The sequence below is a fragment of the Vanessa atalanta genome, chromosome 12 (genome assembly GCF_905147765.1).
Source record: "Vanessa atalanta chromosome 12, ilVanAtal1.2, whole genome shotgun sequence".
Classification (NCBI taxonomy): domain Eukaryota; kingdom Metazoa; phylum Arthropoda; class Insecta; order Lepidoptera; family Nymphalidae; genus Vanessa; species Vanessa atalanta.
Genome location: NC_061882.1, coordinates 9452041 through 9475354, shown reverse-complemented (window position 1 = coordinate 9475354; position 23314 = coordinate 9452041). Strand labels below are relative to the sequence as shown.

At 32.1% G+C, this 23314-nt stretch overlaps 1 protein-coding gene across 1 annotated transcript in view; it reads left to right on the top strand.

The window, feature by feature from the left end:
• Positions 1-207: 207 nt before the first annotated feature.
• Positions 208-23314, top strand: part of LOC125067928 (steroid receptor seven-up, isoforms B/C) — a gene marked incomplete at its 5' end in the record, with an annotated part of 82719 nt that continues 59612 nt past the window's right edge. Inside the window, 2 exons of the mRNA XM_047676826.1 lie at positions 208-511; positions 13341-13490. Of these exons, the coding sequence (XP_047532782.1) occupies positions 208-511; positions 13341-13490 (454 nt within the window). The remainder of the gene's footprint in view (positions 512-13340; positions 13491-23314) is intronic.

The window sequence follows — 23314 nt, the reverse complement described above, 5'->3', positions numbered from 1 at the left end:
AAAATATATCAATGTTCATAAACAAAAACAATACCGCCCAACGGATTTTCTTACCGACGGTACAGCTGAAAGATTTTCCCCCCGAGTGGGGGGGGTCGGTCGAGGTGGCGGGGCCTTCGCTCCCTGCCCCCAGGCCACCGGGCCAATGGCGGAGCGCCGCGGCCTGGCCCGACCCGAGCTCAGTCGCGTCTGAACCGCGACCCTTGACACACGCGCGCGCCACCGCGTTCTCACCCGGCGACCGCAACCGGCATCATCACGCACGGAGCGCTAGTATACGGCGGGGTCGGCGGCCCGGGGCTTTGCCCTCCGAGAGCCTCCGACCTCCCGCCTTTGGAGCTCGGCTTCCGTGGTAGCTGGCGGGAAGACGAGCTGCTACCGTCGACACCCGCGAGTCAGGCCGCGTCGACGCAGAGCGGATCCTCCGCGAACGATAAAGGCCAGAATGTGGAGTGCGTCGTGTGCGGAGATAAGTCCTCCGGGAAGCACTATGGCCAGTTCACTTGTGAGGGTATGTAGGAAGTGAAAGTGTTATATATAAAATACGTTTGTAAGTGTTGTGTGATTGTGCGGCGGGTCGGGAGGTCATTGTGATGATTTAGTTGCTTTCCACGATTTAAAAAACTAAAACGTGAATATCAACTACTTGACCTGCGCTTACTATTATAATAAAAAAAAAAAAACATAATACAACCAAAATAATTTAAACTGAAAAGTTATAAAAACTGTGCGAACTTTTAACTTGAAATATTTTAATTTCGATTAAAGTAGGTAACACATTAGTAAACATACTGAAATAATATTTTTGAGTAGGTAAGTTAAAACTTAATTTATAGAAAAAATATAAGTAGTTATTTGAAATTTGCGCTAGAAAAATTAAAACATATTAGAAAAAAATGACTTAAAAAAAAAACAATAAGATTATATTATAATTAAACAATAAAAAAACGAAAAATTATTATTTAAAAAAAAAACTAAATCTAATAAACAGACAATTAAGATAACGAAAATAAATCCAAATTCAAAACTCGATAGAACAAAAACAACGCCAAGTTCTCTCCCCTTAACTTCAAAAATATCAATTAAACAGCGTTACATCTAATCAAAATGCAATAAGAGGAAAATTGCCTGCTTCTTCAGATAAGGGATTCCTCAGTTTTATGCAAATTAACTAAAATTGACAATTCTTATTCGGGAGTTTTTGTTTAAAACGCACACTAATAAGACGATACTTAATTCAAATAAAATACATACGAATTAAATGTCGTAATATTTATATACAATTATCGTTATAAAATTTAATATTTATGTACTTGGATATAATTTGTTTGTATATTGACGTGTTTTATATTACTAGTTTATAGCTGGGTATTCTCAGTAGTGTCTTTATTGCTATAGTCCAGGTAGATTCTTACTTTGTCGTATAAATTGAATTTCAAAATGATTTTCATTTTTTGATAAATAATAAAAAAAAATTAACTTTATCATTGCACATACACGGTTGGGATCGAAGCTGTTATATTAAATTGATAGTATTTTTTTAAAACTTTCTAGTTATAAACACAATCCGTATATGACATTTTTATAATAACCTTATAATTATTAATTCCATATTTAACGAAATTATAGTTATTTTGATTTTATTAAATATTCATGGAGCCCATTTTACCTCGGTTATAATTAAGCTCAAGATCGATTTTCGATAGACTCATTGAATAGCCAATTAAATTATGAATAGACTACCCAACTAAATTAAGATGAACCCATTTCATATTAAATTAATAATTGATAATTTAAATTAATAATTGATAATATTAAAACGAATTATTAAAGTTATTTGTTCTTTATAATTAAAAAATAAATACATATTTAAACATTGAAATAAAACTAGTTTTTAACGGATTTAATCGCGTATATTAATTATTTTAACATCCCGACGTTTCGAGCACTTTGCAGACAGACACGGTCTGCCCGTGACCACGAACACTCTTTCACACATCTTTTATTTCAATGTGTAATAATCGCGAAAATCTAAGACAACATTACATATTTAAAATTAGAATCGGCGTGTGTTTCTTGTAAGTTTTCTAAAGCGAGTGATATCAAAATGAATCTAAACATTGAAAATAGGTTTTATTTTTTTATTTTCGCGACATTTTGTGTTACGATAATTAGAAGCTAAGTCCAATCGTACCTAATTTACTTTTAATAGCGTTATTTTGTGCAACTGCTTTAAATATTATTAAAGCAGGTGAAATAAAAACGTTTAATATTAGACACTGAAGATAAAAATGTTTTTTTTTTATTAGGTAAATAATTCTATTTCAATTAAAAGACACAAAAAGTAAGTCCAATCTTATCTTGCTATAAACATTTCTCATTCTAGTAAATCCTCATTATAATATTAAATAGCATCGACAGCTAATAACAAGTTAGTACTTGAGGTAATTATTTCTGAGTTCAGATAGCCTCAAAGATAAAATGAGAATGATGCCCTGGGAACTTGGGCTTTTCACTGTTGAGCACTTCCAGTTAAATTGTTACAAGCATGTTAAACGTGATAACATTATACTCGTATAAGAATCGAGTTGCGCTCTTTACTTACAATTAGATTATAGAATTATTTTAATTTATTATTATAACTTTTGAATCTAACACGTGTATCTCAGCCGAAGGTTGCGGGTTCGAGGCTGGGCAAGCACACAGACTATATTGTGTTTATTTTGTGTTTATAACTAATTTCCTCGGTGGGGTACGCTCCAAATTATATCATTCCTCGTTTTCCAATCAAGAAGATAAACAGCCTTTGCCCATAATATGTTTACAGACTATAGGTATTGCGTTTTATTTTCTGGATAATTCGTATTGAATTTAATATGAATAAGAACCCAAACCGGTTACATATATAAATAATTTATATATATTATTTATAAATGTTAAATATGAAATTTAATGAAGCTTTCTATAAATGTACTTATAATATCGCCGTCGGTGATAAAAGTAAGTTTATTATTGGAAAACTTACTATGATATATCTACCTAACGTTTTCAATACAAATTCATTCAAGATTTATAAATATATATTTGAATATCTATATACTAACGAACTTTAAATATAAGTTTAACGAAAGATGAACGTTGACAATCAATAGGATATAATATCTATAACGCAAGTATTATAAGATCCTTGACCTCTGCAAGTTCACGCTCAACTTCTTCAGCGCATAAACGCGCCTACGATCTAAATGTAAGTTGCAAGGTTTAAGGAAATAACTTAAAAATAAAAATATATACAATATATAAATGCCTTCGACTTTGTAACATTAAATGTCAAACTACTGGACTACACTATTGTACGCAACTCTAATGAGTGACATTTCGTCCGACACATTCAAGTCGTTAAGTTTTCCTTGACCGGACACGAGATTATACAGACAAAAACTTAGTAGTCCTTGCTCTGGTTTGAACCCACAATCTCTGGTTCCGATACACGTGCCCAGCTACTGGACCATCGCGGTTAACTATGTTTATGTTTGTATTTAATTGTATATTTAGTATATTACAAGTGTTTCTCTGGCAATGGATGCGTTTATTATATAAATACAGAGTTAGTTTTACAAATGAACTCACTTTAAGCTGAACCAAAAAGTCGACTATGTTGTAATAAAAATTTAAATTTAGAATAATGAAAGTAATACTAAATCTTATTGTAATTAAATAAAATGCAACAAAAACTCTGTATTACCTATTTTAAATTAAATAATAAGCGCAGAAACTGCATTCGAAAATTTGCCGCCGTCGCTTACTTAATAGTTAATCGTATTAGAGGTTAATAGTAAATATTTAAAAAAGAGTACACAGAGAGAGAGAGAGAGAGAGAGAAAAAGGGAGACCTAAGTCTATCTCGAAATAAGATATAGCTATCTCAATAACAAAATGTTATGGAAATAGCTTTAATCATTCATATACCTACAAAATTGTGCTGTTGACCGTTGAGGAGTTCCTTTTCCCGAGTCTTTTTGACACCGATTTCTATAAACTTTACAATATTTTATTGATAAAATACTTTAAACGAGAACCGTAATAGTATTTGGTAGAATTTAGTTTTGAAGACTTTTTTTTCAGTGGGGCGTAATCGACCCCATGTGCAATTACGGGTTAAATTTAAATATCTCATCAAAATAAATTGTACTAATTCAACGCAGATATATTATCAATTCGTTGAATTTTTTTTCAAATTGCAACATTAAAAATTACAATAAAACATTTGGTACCGGAAAGATATATATATTTCGATAATCTTGTATAATTTATTTAAGTATCAACATCTAAGTATGTCAATTCAAATTCAGACGTACAGTATCAGCGGTTTTCGTACATACGATATGTCGAGTGGCGCCAGACAATTCTTTCTCATTAATTTGCTCAGACTTCATTAATAACTGGCTCCGATAATCTATGTCGTCGTTAATCTAAAGTTGAAATAATTTCATTGAATATTTAAACAAATTTCTTTTATCGTTAGTGGCGCCAAATAGGTCGTGAACCTCTTTATCATTATAGAAATGTCTAATTATGGTCACTATTTCTGGCTTTCGGTTATATTGTTTGACATACGTTCTGATAATCGTACCGGAATATGTTTATTGTGGATCATTGAGGAGACAAGTTAGACTACTGTATCAATATTAATATATATTTCACAGAATTTTATGCGATACTGTTTTGCGATAATTGTGTCGCAAATATAATTAAAAAATGTAATTATAATAATAAATTAATATGGTTCGGCATTTTTTTTAACCTTAATCAGTTTTACCTTTGCATAAATAAACAGGAAATAAAAAATAATATATGATCAGATATAATATGAATAAATTAATGAGTTCTCGTATAATATGGAGCATTTATTATATTTTAACGACTCATCAAATTGTAATTTTATTAAAAAATCAGAATTTATAAGCAACGTAGGTAGTTATCATGCAAACAGCGGTTAACTCGTGCTATACAAAATTTACAACGAAATAAAACCATAAACTAAACTCCAAAATGTTTTCGTTAATACTCATCACAATTACCATAATACGGGTATCGATAAACTGCATTAGTGTCGCACCCATAAACTGTTATTTTGATGTCGACAAATACACTTTATTAACTGTTGGACCTCCCGCTGCCCGAAGTGCAACCTTGTCGAAGTATACAAGAGCGACTCACGAAGGTGTCTCTAAATAAAAGTTTATAGCGGCTACGTTGACAAGGTTCTCTAACGAAGCGCTCCTTTTGACTTCAATGCTCGCGTTCGTGAGCGACAATACTGATCGCGTTTGACACCTGAATGTAGTGATGTAACAAGGATCTGATGGATGTCGGTATTACAGTAATTTTAATTTAATTTAATGCTCAATTTTTAGTGCGACTGCGAGATTTACGTTTGAAGGTCGATTTTAAGTGTTACGATACTAACCAAAAAATATTTCAAGTATTTTTTTGTTATGCTTCATTTGATTTTATGATACCATAATAATAAAAAAAATCATGTGTAAATCATGTGTAAAATGATAAAAAATCATGTGTATTGAAATAGAAAATACCATTATTTAATTTAAATCAAAAAATTGTAATCCTCGATTTATATGATACTGGACCCATATATTCAGAAGCACGGCTCGAAACCATATCTACGCTATCTACAATCCCACTTGTCGTCGTGTTACAAAATTCAAATTCAATCACAAAGAATACAAACGCACAAATTAAACTAAGTAGGCGCAAAATTATCGACGCGGCGCCTCACTATCTCGCCGTCTAACCGGTCAGTTTATGGTATGTTTTGTCCGGCGATACCGTGGCAGTTAACCCTATCTTTACGACCGACTCTAAACATAAGTGTCTCTCCGAACTTATTTATTCTTATCTCATTCCACTTTTTAAATTGAATCTGTGATCGGCGCGTGTGTGGCGCTCTCTCCCGCCACTAAAACTGTCAATAAACTCCTCAAATCGTATGAATCATGCGATCTTTTAATGAAAATTTCGAGTGTTTAACGTTAAATATATACGATGCGAAGCACAACACTAGTCAATAAGGTAAACATTTGTGTTGTGACGTTAAGTAGCGTCTTTTTTTAATTTAGTGTCGTATTTGGTATAACTGTAAGAGATTGTCACGTCGTTAACTAGAAAACGTTTTATAAACATATTAGCTAAATTATGTTCGCTTTTTTTTACTAAGTGCAACTTATAATGATTATAATAGGTATTGCATACAAGATTATATTATTGTACTTACGCAGTATTCGCGCTAGAAAAAACATTGTAATATACGAAGTTAGACGAGTTACTGGACGTTTTAAACGTTGCTATAATTATATTCCTATAAAATTGTCTGTCAATCACTTAAAATCGCTGTCAATTCATTCGGACAAATAAAACGAACAGTTGTATTCATTTCTTTCCAATTTTTTTAATGATATTATATTTAATTTGGCAGATAAACACCAAGACAAGATCACATTTTGACGTATATAGATAAATTATTTATTAATAAATATATAAATGCACGTGCTTCGTTTTTGCAGTTACAATATGCCACTGTTTTAATCATTCGTAATTAAAATTCTTTACCTCATTGTCACATTATAATTTATAATTCACATCACTGTTTTTAAATTTATCGAACCCTAACGTGTCGAAGATTGTCTACTATTCAGCTTAGAATTATTTTAAATAATAAAATGAAAAAATAAATCATAGAAAATTTAAAGTCACTTTTTACGTTCGCTATTAAAATCAATCAGTATAACGGATATTCTGTTAATTCGTTTTATTTACATTGTAGTACAATAATACATAAAAAAACTAAAACACAACAGGCAAGGTGAAATAATTTAGCAGTTAATAATAATTATCAATAATTTCTCGTTATACCGTCTCTTCCTAAAAGACAACGGATATTTTGTCATTAATCCTTGCCGTCCATTATTCCCTTTGTGGCATAATGAAATGATTGAGGGAAGTAATCATTGGATGCATCAATGATCTGCACTTGATAATTGCATTAAATAGTTCTATTCTATCACAAGATGGCGCTCTCTTTGACGTTTAAATAGATTTCGTATCATGTTTTTTTTATCACTATTTTTACTAAAACGTGATGTTTTTTCTGGACACTTTGAAATTTTGGTGTTAAATATTAATAATACGTTATTAAAACGTTCGTTAAAAGTTTTACAAAATATAATTTGTTTTAACTGTTGTATTTGACGCATTCGCTTTGTAATTTGGGAAATAATTATAGACGTCTTGTTTCAAGGTATACGGTTCATGATTGATGACTGATTTGAACTTGCGATTGATTTTATTTTATTATACGTCAAGCGGGCCGCGGCTTTGCACGCATTACTAGAACCAAGCGCCCGTCTGACCACCTAAACTAAATAAAGATACCTATGTATATATTGTGAGTACATTCTACTTAATAAACTCACTTGCAAGTAAACGCAAATGGGATTAAGTTCAGAATTATATTTTTCAAATGAAAGTAACACGATAAAGTCCCACAACTGGACAAGAGCAAACATTTCTAAGGAGAATACTTGGAGCTTATATCACCATGTTGCTTCAATGCAAGGTGGATAAGCCCATTGAAAAATATTATGTAATAATTGTGATTGTTTATTTGCAGAAATATCTTAGAATGTTTTCTTTAATACTTAAAATTGCGTTTCCTAAATTAAATACAAATATACAAAAGAGTTCGTCGTTGCATTTTCCATCTTTAACTCCTAGAAATCGATTTACGTCACAATAACTGACAGTCGAGTTAAAAAATATAAAATGTTTTTCCAATTAATTCATGCGTAAAATAAAATATACCTATTCTATATTATGATTGGCACATAGAATGCTCGTGAATCGTGTTCAAAGACATTTTGAAATATATATAAAGATACTAGAAATAACGAAATGTAGTTTCTACAGAAACGAATCGGTTAGTTTTTTTTTTATAAAAAAACGTTATCTCGATAAATTCTTTGCATGTACTAATATCTCAATGCTGTCCACGAACTATAATCTTAAACCGATTAAGTATTCTTAGTAATAATTGTACCAGTTCACTATACAGACATATTCTTACGTATTTTAGTGACAATATATTATTTAAACTGTAGCAAGTGGTGTTTATGAGAATGATTTTCCGTTTTTAATCAAGTCTAATAACCTATTCTTATAAAAATTTACATTTTTTTATATATTATATATGTAATGCTGTCTGTTTGTTTATTGCTGTTATTTTTTTTCTTTATTTTGACTAATTGCATGTATCATACCTAACTTGGTTGTATTTAATTGTATTGTATCATAGACTATTTATGGAATTTTTTTTTTAAGCAAAATGCACTGAAAGCTTTATTTTATAATTGTTTTATTGCGTCCCAGATGAACAGTGATTGTTTTTTTTTTAAGTTTTTTTTTCGAAGCTGTATGCCTAATACCTTCGTCTTTTTCGATAGTAAATAATTTAGAAAAATGGTTAATGTCAATAGTTATATATTAAATTGTTGCAAGCTTATCCTTAAATCTCAATGCCACGGCACTATCGCATAAATGGTAATACAAAGCTCTTAATTATAAGGAAAATTAGTTCCAAGTCAGTTTATTGTATACTTTTACGCCAGCGACCTTTACGCTTTTAGAATAGGCGGAATAAGAAAGATTTAAACTAACATATTTTTATTATTATCTGTATTTATCCTCTACTATAGCCTCGAGGTCAATGGATTATCAATAATATGCTATTTTAAGTTCTAATGTATTATGATATTTAGGTACTACCACTCAATTTTTAAAATTCGAACACTATAGTTACGCGAGGAAATTGACATTTGACCAATATGTAAATTGACATGAATTAAATTTTTAATCTGTGTGTATCCCCCGACCATTGTCGCGAGTTTCTCCTTAAATCTCTATGTCAATGCACTATCGCGCAATTTGCAAGCGGCGGAGGCGATGTTCCCAACGATAGTAGTAATTGGGCGCAACCCGCGATAGCCAGCACGCATCGCTTGCTCTGTTACGTGAGGAGATATATCTTAAAGTTATTGAGACTCAATAAAATGTGTAATTTTTATTGTTACTTAAACGATTAATTTAAAAAAATACTGGCTTTACTAAATAATTATGTATAATATTAATTAATAATAAATTGGAAAAGCACGTATTACCTAAAAAAACAAAAATATGAGTAAAAAATTATAAAAAATATTCATATTAAGTTAAATAAAATATGATTCACAATCTGTATTTGTGTTTATAATTCATCTCGTGTTCAATCGTAAAGATTTGATTTGACGCGTTGAAATCTACATGCTCCGAATGAAATTCTGCCACGTGTGTATTCACCGACACACACTGGAACAGCTCCTTGCGCCTTTGCTAGCAAACAAGCAAGCGTCGGAACAATGACGATTATCACTAAAAAAAGCAAGTATTAAAGTATTAACCACACTTAATAAAAAATAGATATATTTTTTTAATGTGTGTATATAATTTCCAACCGAAAATACTACAAAACCGATATACATAAAATTTATACCAGAAGTTGGAACGCGTTTTGAAGAAGGTTTTAGTATATAATATCATGATATAAGATGCGCTTCCTAAATTTCCAACCGGTTTAAGACAATTGTCGTATTCGCTTGAATTATAAGTTCTTGTATTTGTGCAATGGTTCAATGTATTTACTACTTTCAACAATATATAACGAGCCTGTGCATCGACTTTACCCCACAACGTGTCACAAACATGCGCTATCTGCTTGCGAAGCGCTAACGGTATCTTGGGACGCAATGAAATGTTTTTCACAGTACTAGGATTCGTGCTTAGGCCTTAAGATATATCTTTCTTACATTTATCTAGGGTTTTAGTATTTATTATTTTGTACCTAGCTTTATATATTGGGAAGGAAATAACGGTCGAATTCCAACTTAATGTTGCTACGTGTTATTATTAAATACTAAGTATTCATTGTTAATTTATAAGGTTGATTCCATTCATCGATAGATCAAACTCCAACATAAATATATTAACTTGACTGTAAGTCGGAAAGCCTTTACTTCTTCTTCTACTTCTGAGAAAGCAAATAAAAAAAAACGAATCTCGTACTTTCTAACCAAGCTATGTTCCATCGCTTCAAGCTATAATAATTTTCCACGGTGAATCCGTTACATGCTTGCAGCGCTTTAATATCAATACTAAAAGCCTAAGCAGGTAAAATTATTCGGTTCCAATAAAATATTTTCCACAATGCTTGCTTTCAAAAAAATGTATGAAAATGTTTGTAGTAAACCTAAATTCTAATCTCAATTATTTTAAATCTGCCTGAAATCCTTCCAAACCGGCGTGACGGTACAATTTGACAGCCAATAAAAAAGAGTATTTTACAATACCTAAATATATACCGATAAAGTCAGTGTCCAATGACGTTAAACAAATGACTGAATAAGTCACTCTATGACCATAGAAACTAAGACTGCAAGAAGAACAAACCTGTACGCTTATATCCTCGTGTCTGTAGCTACAATAGCTCACTCATCCTTAAAGTCAGAACACAATAATACGTAGTATTTGTATTTGAAGGCCTTCTGCCGGTAAACTAAATGCATCAATCTGAAAATGTATAGACTCCACTCCAATTTACTGAACATATCACAACCCGACTTTACGACAACAAAGTAAAAAATCACATAAATAAAATATATTAGAAAACTCTTACAAAGAATAGTAATCATTATATATTCTTAAATTAGTGAAACATAAAAGAATTTGTAATCGAAATTGGTGATAATTTAAGAATCTAAACCAATACGGTGTTCGTATGTTAACTAATGGCTCACGATCACGCGACGAACGAACTGACAGAAAGAACTTTCTACACAATTTCAATATTTAAATCATCATAATCCATACAAATAACCGATCTGTTGACATTAGTCGGTTTCTGATTATTATAGAATAGTTTAAAAAAAGAACTCAAAAACCGGTATAATAAATAAAAATGAACAATATATTAAAACGGCTATAAGTTACACCCTATCGTTTAAAACCAATAGAGATTTTTTTGTAGATAAATATTCAATATAATAAAAATAACACATATTTATGATATTCGAATAATTTTTACGTTATTTATTGTTATAAAGCGTCATAATTAAGTATAATTTCTTTTGCGAAATTTTAATAAAACGTAGTTTGTGTTTGGATAGACAATAAATAAAAAACGATTAGAATTTTTTATTGATAAAGTTGTTTTTCCACTGAGGCGGTTATAACATACGTAATTATATCTGAGAAATGTTTTATTTTTTATCTAATTCGCCATGACACATTTAATTGATAAATTATAAGATCCAATATAAATTTCAATTTGTTTATTTAAGATAAAAAGGGAGATAATAGTCTGACTATGTTTCGTAGTGAATGTTTGATAAACAGATGCAATATTAATTGCGATTGGCCTTGGTGCATTGGCTTTATGCAAGCCCGTCTGGGTAGGCTATATACAATGCACCACATACTCATTATATTATCAACCAGTGTGGCACAGAGACAGGGGACATAACATCTTACCTCCCAAGGTTGGTAGCGCATTGGCGATATAAGGATGGTTACTACTTTTTCTTACAACATCAATGTCTATCACTAGTGGTGACCAATCACCATCACGTGGCCTATCAATCTGTCTCCCTAATAAAAAATAACCGTTTTTTGAAGCCATCTTTAGCTGGGAAGAGAGTAAAATTTCAATTTCTAATTCGAGTAAAATGTTTGAATGAAACTATTTGTATTCGAAATTAATGAATTTTAGGTCGTGATAGAAAATTTACCTTAACTTAATAGAACGTTTTATTACGATTAAAAATTAACATACAATGCATCTAAAATATTTCGAAACAAGTTTGTAATACTATAAATAGGTACGTAATACGTACATTATCATATTTCAACCAAATTACCCAAAACCATAATTAATTATACACTTAAACCTTCCTCACGATCACGTCGTCCATTGATGGAAACCATATGAAAATCCAATCAGTAGTTTTTGAGTTTTTCACGTCCAAACTTACAGACATACTCGGGACTGGTGGTTTTACAATATGAAGTGACCATTATTTTAAATACAAAAGCGTCAATGTAGACATAGCCTTACGGAGATAATTCTCATAAATCCATAACGTATTCATGAGAATCGCCATAACTATCGTTATATCGTTAAGTTTGTATTTTAAAATACTTTATAGTAAAATATCGTATCGGCGATGCTTCCATACGAATTGACGAATTATCGATATCAAGTAGCTCTGATGTATGAGATTATGTTAATATCATTTAATACATTAAATGCATTAACACGGACCATTATAATTTTATAACTACTGACTATAAGAATGTCTTAACGCCTACGATATTTTCTAATATACGTTTACGTAACAAAAGCTTTTAAGGAACTAATTAATTGATTTAAACTGCAGTGTTCGTTCTTAATTGGATTCTTATTAAAAACGCTTTGTTTTACTCGTTAAATTTTCAAAGTAAATATATTTAAAATAGACTTTAATCAGAATGCGTTAAGGCAACATTGTTTGAGATTAGGTATTTGACGTACATGACATAGTAATTAACTGGGTTATATAACTGAGCTGAGATGGACCAGTGGTTAGATTGCGTGCATTTTAACCGATGATTGCGTGATTCAAACCCAGGCAAGCATCACTGAATTTAGATGTGGTTAATTTCTGCTTATAATTCATCTCGTGCTCATTTCAATGAAATTCTGCCACATGTGTATCCATCAACCAGCACTAGAGCCTTACCACTGCTAAGCTAAGGCTGTCACTGTATACATTTTTTTATACTTATCAACCTTGATATTATATTTTTCTCCTTTTTATACAAACAAAATAAATGTGTATGTATGTAATTAATGTGTTCTGCGTACGCCAGTGAAGTCCCTGGACTTTAATGAACTAAGACTTATCTTTGCATGTTTGCCCTACAATATAAACCATCTATTTACACCCTTGTTCTATCCGTCCGAAATTTCGATAGACGGGTAGTATCTAGAAATATAAAAAATATCGACTTGTAATAATGTCATGTCCAGGCTTGAATCCAAGAATCTTATCTTGAGTTTTTTTTTTTAATGATAATCATAACGAAAATCAAATAATCATTTTTATTTGACTTTATGTCAAATTTACACGTTTTTTTCGTAATTAATTTAAGTGAGTTAATAATTATTGTGTTTAATAGTTGTGTCTACTCCGCAGGCTGCAAATCATTTTTCAAGAGATCAGTGAGAAGAAATCTGACGTACTCCTGTAGGGGGAATAGGAATTGTCCCATCGACCAACATCATAGAAACCAATGCCAATATTGCCGACTGAGGAAATGTCTCAAAATGGGCATGAGGAGGGAAGGTGAGTTAAAACATTTGATTAAAATACTATTTAGAAATTAAATAATCACGAAATAATGACAAATTGCAGTTTGGTTATAATTAAAATAATTACTTAATGATATTTTATGATAAATAAAAAGTAATTCATGCCTATATTGAGACATTTAATGTTGTAAATATAGAATTTTTCTCATAATATTTAACTATGTAAGCACTATGTAACTTTGAATTTTACGACATACACTACAAACACGACGCGATTCTAGTCATAACAAGTTTAATTACTTCTTAAAACTTTAATACTATTTTTGTGGCGGCTTAAATTATGTCAGTCGCTACTATGTTAGTAGCAAGTATGTTTACATATTTTCCTTTAATGAAATATGTGTAGCTCAGTAGATAGGACTGGAGAATTTAATTTGTCAAGTTGTAAACCTAAATCGAAACAATACCTCGATCCACACATTAGATCGATGAGAAACGAAATTGTACAATAATGTTGAATCATTAAGTGCCTTAATGATTGGATTTGCGGATAAAATAAACTGTTCCCGATGCTTTAGGTAAATAATAACCATATAAAAATAATAAATTCGTACGCATCATAGGTATATTTTTTATTCTATATGATAATGCATATTCCATAAAATAAACATCTATCTTCATCGTTCTATGAATAATTGTTTTTTTTATTTTACATCATATTACTAAATCATTAAATTTTGACATCTCGTTCTCAATTAGTGTTTACAGCTCAAATCTAATTTCCAGCCTCTTTAGTGCACATTTTACACAAAAAGCCATACTTAAAGCTACATTGATTGTCACAAGTGTAATTAGTTAAATCATTAATCTTATACAACCATTAGTCGGACTGGTCAAGGGCGTTATTCTAAATAACTGTTGACGATCGACTAAGAGCGGCATGAACTCTAAGGATAATCGTCCACGAGATCCGAGGAGCTAAACGTTATTATTTATAAACAAAAATACTGTTCCTTTAAAATAAAACACTATTAACACCACATTTTAGAATACACTAAAATATATAAATGATGCAAGTAATAACTGTTTGTTATAACCAATTAAATAAATTTTCCGGTGCTTAAGCATAATAAACTTCAAATATCTTATAAGGTAAAGTACGTATTGTAATGAAAAGCTATATTAAAATGATTATATTCATCATTGAAGCTCATCTAATGGCCGGTCACCCTTAAAGGTTATCATTAAATTGGATTTAATACGCTGTTATTGTTTTATAGACAAGCTATTGATTAATAGTATTAATGACTAAGTTTTATTAATCTCGTCAAGATTGGGAGTAGATTGGGATCAAATTAAATTTCTTAGATGGTAGGATTAGTTGGAGTTATTATGTTCTAATGCATTGTTAATGTAAATTAATGATAAAATCGAGTTAATCGGCAAGAAATAATGATATACACTAGATTTTAAGTGTTAATCAAATTAAACTATAATGATTTTAACATTGAGCTTAGTTTCGAAATAATTATTATAATACCTTCAGTTTTGTATTTAATAATTTAAATTAATAGGCGATTTTGTTCGCTTAAACTTTGATTACGAGGATCAAGTTTTCTGCCTAACCTTGAAATCCTTTCATTTCTTGGGTCAAAATATCCAGTATATCAGTAGACAATTGTTTTAAACCTAACTTAACCTATGTAGAAACTAAAAGATTTAGAAACATATTTATAAACTAAAAAGTTGTGACCAAATTAGCTACAAATATGTTAATAAACAAATTTCCTATAAACTTTTGTTTGGAGCCATTTTTTAACAACAATTGTAACTGGATTATAGTAGAGAGATGTCGTTTGAAATAAATTTTACCTATCGGCATTAAATGAATACAGATATTTTTAAGTGTATGGAGTAATACATAAATCAGTCCAAGCAAGAGATAAAAATAAGTTAAACAACAGCTAAGCTAACAACTACTCTTGTATATTTTGTATTCATTATCCTGAGAGGAAGTTGACTGTAATATGAACACGACCCCCCGCGGTTCTTTGGATTAATCAATATTACACTGTGTCTCGTTTGGCGTTTTATTTTGACAGATCTAATATAGGATTGCTAATCTTTATACTATCAGACTTTTATACTGTAGGTATCCATGTATTCGTCTCAGAATTTATTAGTTTTTCGAAAAATTTCAATACAGAATTACATACGGAATATAATGCTGGTCAAACAAATCATCAAAAATGTTCATGCCTATTTAAATAAGTTCATAATTTTGAATTTCAAATCAACATTAAAATGTTTATAAAGTGTATCTCCGTCGTGTTACCGTACTATTTATAATGTCGGCCGTAAAGGAAGGTCCGCTGAGGGCAAGTTAGGTTCATAACACCGCCGCCCGCCGGGTCACTGATTACCACACCTGCTTACAGCTCACGATCTTAATACACAAGTATTGTACGATTTTTTGGCTGCTGATTTTAATACTTTTGCTTTTTAGGAAGTAAAAAAAAAGTCAAAATTACATTGTTGTGTAACTTGCATGCAATAATATTACATTATTCATGTTTTTATTCGTATTCCACGTTAATAAATTACCCTAAGCTTTTGTCATTGTGAATCGTGAAAGTATTTGGGAAATTATTATTTTAATCATGGAATAAAAGTATTTATACGATTTCAAAAGTCCAATTATAAAAACTCCGCTTCTCAATGGAAGCATTAAATTAAATCTAATCAATATACTCGTAAGTAAGAATATACTCGTAAGTCGTATCGTCGTTGTTCATGCCCAACACCTTTGCTTTGCATCATTAGAATCCCTTCCTCAGATAATGTTGGTCACATACCGGAAAGGACGAGTAACCCGCTGCTCTCAATCCAACCCTTGAGCACCCCATAACATCTCAACCCTCACCTCATATTTTGTCCAACAAACGATTTGTTTGCTGTCAACAAACAATGGAAAGGTGCAAAAGGTCCACTTTTTTATTCGAGATTAACTGTTTATTATAAAGGAAAAAAGCGTGCGGCTTTGTTATTGCATAATCGTCTTAGACATCAATATTAAAGATCTGGTTGAGATAAAATCGTCGTCTCCTTTGTGACTTTTTTTCTCTCGTGTGGTAGTGTTTTCTAAAACGTTTTAGCGGTTGAAAGGGATCGAGGAAGCGCTACTAAAGTCTTTGATGATCTGCTACAGATATGTTTTTGTGTCCATTGGTCATTCTTATAACAGCAATGTGCTATGATATTTGGCTTATCTTCTCTGTTCATCGTGTTCAGGCGTTAAACAATAGGATCTTTACAGTTTTAACACTTTTTTTTTAATCTAACGTGTTTTGTTTTTATTTGTATTTTTTTTTTACTTCAAATTTTGTTTCAACCGAACTGGATAAATGTTTTCATTTCGTGTGTATTATATGTTGTGTCTCTTGATTAATGAGATACATTAAAAACCAGTTTATTAATAAATGCATAAATTGAAGCTATAAAAACTCCCTGCTTTGGTCGTCACTTATGACATTAACAAAGGATACCTTTTGTTTCGCTCGCATCAATCACTGACTTCATTGTTTGGTATATCTTAATAAGTTTTTGTTCTGGACCGGTCATTTAGAAAGATTTTTGCTATCATGATACTCCAAAAAGGGGAGTTCGTTTGTGATCATCAATGGAATTTGATTTTAATGAATATTCAAAATTTGCTTGATTAGTTTGGAAGTTTGCTTTAACTTGCTATATAAAGTGATGGAATGTATAATATTCTCATTAAAACTAAATACTAACGTAAAATAGTATTATATTAATCCGCTTAACCTGAGAGATATAAGCTGATATTTTTTGGTATTCTCATTACATTCGATCAATTCTCGCTCGAAATCCGTCATATGTATAACGGCAACCATGAACAATACTGTCTTTGTAAAGCCCACAAGACATGTCAAAAACATCATGCGTTCTAAGCTATTCCCAGGGGCTGCAAATTATGGCAATGTTTGCTTCGGTTATTATTTTTTCAATAGCAAAACGCCTTACATACGCCTATTGTGAACAAAGAGTATGTCAAAAGGATCAACGTTGCGTTTTGAGGAGGGTGTCAATTTGCGTCTTGAACCAGGTGTGGTCATTGTTGATCAACTGACCGTAAGTTGGGTCTGTTTGCATTAGACTAGCCTAGTGGGCAAACAGTACTACCGTGAGAATTATTTAGTCCTTGATATTGGTCAACTATTGAGTGACCACTAAACTCGTAGCACATATCAGTGTCTTCGATGATTAATTCTTACGACTTAATCGTCAAAATAATCAGTGCTTAGAATAACGAGAACGTCTCGAGGCGGTAAACCCACTTTGCTGCGTCACAGTCCAAAGATATTATCGTTTCTTGTGAGCATAATAACTGTGACATGTTTCGTACGACGCTCCAGGGCCGCTCGTAATGGTCCACATTCTGGGAAAACTGAGACTTACTATCCGCGTCTGACATTAAGATACCATCGAAAGTTACGTGCCGACGCGTTCCCACGGCCACATCGCGAAAACCCCTAACATCAATCAGTAGACAACCCTTGCCGGACATCGGTCAAGAGTTACATCGAACCGAAAACATTAATTAAAAACGAAAAAAATAATAGACCGGTTCCGATACCTTACGGTCAAACCGTCTGACCCCTAGGACCTGCCGATACTGGTTCCGGGCGTCGTAAGCTAATTATGTTTCCGCACATTTTGTACAACGATTTGCATGTGAATTTGGGGACGAACTACAATAGAAACGGTGCTAATCTTCGCTGAAAGGTCTGATCCGGTCGTTGGTAGGTAACCCTCGCATGAATGTAAATAAACTGTTAGATATTTGATAGTTCCATATTATAAACATTGAATATAAAATGAAAGCCCAATAAGTATAATGTTTCACGTAATAACGCTCTAAAGACTTGTTGCAGCTTTATATTTTAAATTGAAGTTTATTGCCTACATAATTTACTGTTCGTACCGAAGTAGCTTTATTAGTTTAAAATGTATTTAAATCTGATAATTTGATTTTTTTAAAGGCGATCTTTTAGCAAGTCATTTTAGTTGTAGCGTTAATAAGCACAAAAGAAAAACAATACGTCCATTATGACATCCACTAAAACTGAAACGAAATCCAATTCTGGCACCTCGTAAAAACCAGAGCGAAATGGCATCAGAAAACGAAGCAAAGTGTAAAATCATTTGTGTCGGATTAAAAAAGGAGCTAGTGAACGAGCGTGAGATATACACCACTATCAATCACTTCGTGATTTATATCCGTGGGGATGATATATCGAGGTGCGGACTCCGGCCGGTAAAAGTATTCGATAATTAACTTTTAAATTTTGACGGACGCCTTCATCTCTGGTAGGATTAACGAAATAAACCATTCACATAATGTTAGTTGCGAATCTGTCACCGATAATAAAAAACTCTAAAGAAAAGATTTAGGACGTGTTATATATACTTTTTCGTATACAAACTCTTTCGAGAAATTGCCTCAATGCTGTTAGTTGGTGTTACATCTGCACGCTTGCGCAAAACCCGTTGTCTGGTATGCGGATGTCTTTAATTCATTTATACAACAATCAGCTTTTATTTTTTATTATATAACACATTTTCCTATTTCTTCTGAATTATTATTAAGGTAATGAAATTAATAACAATTGATTACTACATTTTGTATCAAAATAAACCGAGTTGCTTAATCGAAAATAGCAATTCAAGTCTTTTGACGTTTCCACCATTCATCACAAGGAACGCAACGAGACATTATATAGCACGTCAAAATATTCACCTACAGGGGGTTACCTCAATTGCCGTTCCACTTGCCACGGCGGGAATCGAAGGTGAACCCCCGCTGTGCAGGCGGCGTGCGCCTAACGAACTAAAGAGGTGATTTATTAGAGCGGCCTCGACTCTCAGAATCTAATGCCTTCACGACGTGTGATGTTCACTCGGATTTCTCCCTTGATTTGATTATGATTAGTTTTTATTGCGTGTTTTAATATTTGTTACGGGAATGTTACTCTTTGTAATATACTCGTATAAACATTAACCACCAATATACCAATAATAGTCCGAAATGTGAACATTGGATATCAACTCGTTAATTTGTGCCGTTTAACGTGTACCTATATACAATTAATGTTTTAATTTCAACATTAAGTGCTCGGAGATCTTAAGTAATTGGAACTATTTAATTTGATGTTAGATCGTAGGATTAGTAAACGTTTATGATAGAATTTCCTGTAGGTGAAATTTTCTCAGGCTCGACCGCTTCGAGAGCGTATAATCTCGAATTCTTGAGCGGGTAATGCACAGTTCGTATGTATATTGGTTACTACGTTAGTAGTCCCAACAAACCTGTTCATCTGGTCGTGCCCTCTGTACCGTGCTTTACGATAAATTATATTTGTATACAGCCTTATAGTTTCACTTTACATTTTAAACTCATCGTTTCGATTCTGATAAGCCATAATTTGAAAGTCTGTTCTGCTTTAAGATCGGCTTAAGCGGTATTTTTCTAAACTCACCGCCGTCAAAATAGATATCGGTTTGAAGTTAACATATCAAACACATATATTATAGGCAGATATCTCCGTAATAGTCACTAAATTGCTGATTTACGATCGTATAATTATACTTTAGTCAAAATTATATCAAATTATTCGATGAATTGATTTCGTGTTCCTATATGATTATGAAAGTCACTTCATTGACAGTTCGTATTAAATGATAATCGCATTATAAATTAAAAGAGAAGAGACTGTCGCTTGTAATTCATCTAGCGTCCATATCTATATGTCAGTCCGTCTACGTCCATCATTACGTGAATCATCGCCCGCGCCGGTATCGTGCGGGAGAATTTCGTGAGGTCACAGTTTAGTATAGCGGTTTAGGCGCCCTGCGGTCGTTTGTCTGAAGAGATCGCTACTATTGGATATATTTAAGGTGAGAGCGGGATAGCGAGCGCTCTCTGTCTAACACCGACCGTTTCGTGACCCCGCAGCTAATCACATATCTGCAAGCGTATTATGATTATCGCAAGCTTCGCTTCTCATACGTTGTTGTGGTCAGTGACTCGTTGCATGCTGCCTTTATTTCACATCGAGATTATTGCACGATTTTCATATTGATATGACTTTAAATTGCAAGTATCTCCTCCTCTCCTGTGTTATCTATCTCCCCACTCGTCGGCCACTGATGAGCAAATTCTTCATTCAATTTACAAGCAATAAATCGAGCTCGCCTTAAACTTATTTATTGTCTTCGAGAGCTTAATTAATATTTATGTCATTAGTCACATTGATGAGTGTAACGAAACGATTTTACCTGTAGCCGACCCTGACATAAATCTTCTACGACGTTTAATAAGTTGATAATTACTTCGGCCGAGTGGAGCTAATACCGGGCAGGAATGCGTCGTGGCACGCGCTTCCCAATCGCTTTATTATACAAATGTTTAGCATATTTTCTAAGAATTTTATATCTTTCGATAAATTTAATTACACGATCTGGTACTGTTTTGATATCTTCCGTGTCCGGTTTCATCACTAATAGCGATTAAGATATGCAGCACGATGTGGGCGGTTCTGTTTACTTTATATATTTGCTTTCTATATTCGAATTGATTGTTTGGTAGAATTCCGTTTTAAATTAACAAATCGACATTAGAAGGAGACTTATCGGTACAACACTGGCTATCGATATTCAAATCGTCTGCGCCATTAGTCAACGCTTCTCCGAATTTCGAATCGACACTTTCTACATTAGACACCGGTGGATCTCCAATCTTCGTATTAGGGCCTATATTTCTCCTTGTCGTAAAACCCGGGAATTTTGTAATGATATCAAAACACAACCGTTATAGTAACAAAAGGTGGATGGTCTACCATTTGTCGATGTTATGTCGTTGTTGGGAGACACTTAGTCGCGTGCTGGGCCCGTTTGAAAAATTACTGACATAAATAACGGATTATCAACTCGTATCGAGACGTAACAAGATAGCAGGTAACAGCTAAAATAAATAGATTAAAGGTAAATGATGTAAGTACGTATTTTTATTAAAACCTGTGGATATAAGTTGTAAATATTTTCATATTTTACATACAATCAATAAACAATGAGTATATCGTATAGTAACTGATATGATTGACCTAGTAATGAAGTCATCAAATTAAAACAATCAAAATTAAAAAAGCATACTTAATTTAAATAGCCCTTTCGTATATCTTATAAGCCCTTTTGATACTTAATTTTACGATACATTAAAATTTAAAACTACTGAAGATTATTTGGAAAATAACCGACAGGAAACTCAGTGGATGAAATGACTTAAATCATACACAAACGAATTGACGATATGACTTTTTATCATAACTAACGTAAATACAAACAAGCATTGCACTATTAAAATTAAAAAAATAATATACTTATGTTACAATATAAAGCTTGATAATTACTGACATGATAAAAAAATGTATATGTATATGTATAGATAACAAATAATAAAACATCACCCAGTCAATATCCACGTTAACAGTGATGTATGTTCCGAACACACATACATACATCTTACGGATCTTGTAATGTAAGTAACGACTTGATAGGTAGAAAAGTGTGTCATCGTTAATGGTTGAATTTATTACTTGTATTTTTTTTGTTCCCTTACGCCTATAGCGTTGTGAAGTCTTCATTAAGCTCTTAATACATTTTCAAACGATTGTTCTCGATTACGAATGTATCGTATTTTCTCATTCGTTTATTAACGCTTAAGATTTTTTTTTTATTATGTTCAATTGGCTATTTGACTGGTTTTTAAAATCCATTTTATATTATTTAGTAGAGGTTAAGGAACCCAGTAAAAGTTGTTTTTTATAATTATAGTACATATTTGCTGAAAAATATCAAATTAAAAATTCCATATTTAAATAGCGCGCGAAAACGCTACTTTGACAATGTAACGTCATCATATACACGCCCAATCAGGGGCGTTTTGTGTCACGTGACAAACGTTTAAAAAAATGCATTTTTATTTATGGATTATTGAATAAATTAATTATTATTTTCAACTTTTGTTATTAAATTACCATTTTTAAACGCATAATATATACTGATTACAATTATTGACACTTTAAATTTCGTATTTTCAAATAGCCTATTAACGCTATAAGATACTTACTTAATACGGTTAGATTGTTCTCGTTATAATCGACATTCTAAATCGTTTGCGTAGTGCCCATGATTTTGTCTTCGACTCGATGTTGCCTTGATTTATTCATAATCCAAGATTAAAAGTCGCGTTTATAGTTACATTTACTATATTATAAACTATCACATCGAACGTCATCGGGTTTTATTCAAATAAAGATGTATCTATTGTACCAGTCTTTAGTAACAAATAAATACTTATAATATCACCTGACGTAATTAGAAATTATAAAACGCCTGGTATTCGAAGCAATGTCTCGTTTTTTTGTCAGATATGATAGATACGACTCGCGCACCATTGATGAATGATATTATGTTAGTAACCTTCACGAAAGTGCCCACAACACACTGTACAAAGAAATAATACTTTTTCTTGGAACACACAAACCTACAGATTGACTTTTTAAATTAACGGAGCCGGTGCTACAAGAATCCCTTAGATGCTGTTGCAATTATGCACATTATATAAAATTTAACGACTATGCAAATTTGTGTCTAACCACTAGAATACATATTTCTTGTTAAGTACTTATAGACCATTTTAATTATCTCGTTCAAATTACCCGTCCGTTTTAATTACAAATTGAATGATACTCTTTTATTGTGTGGAAGATAACCATA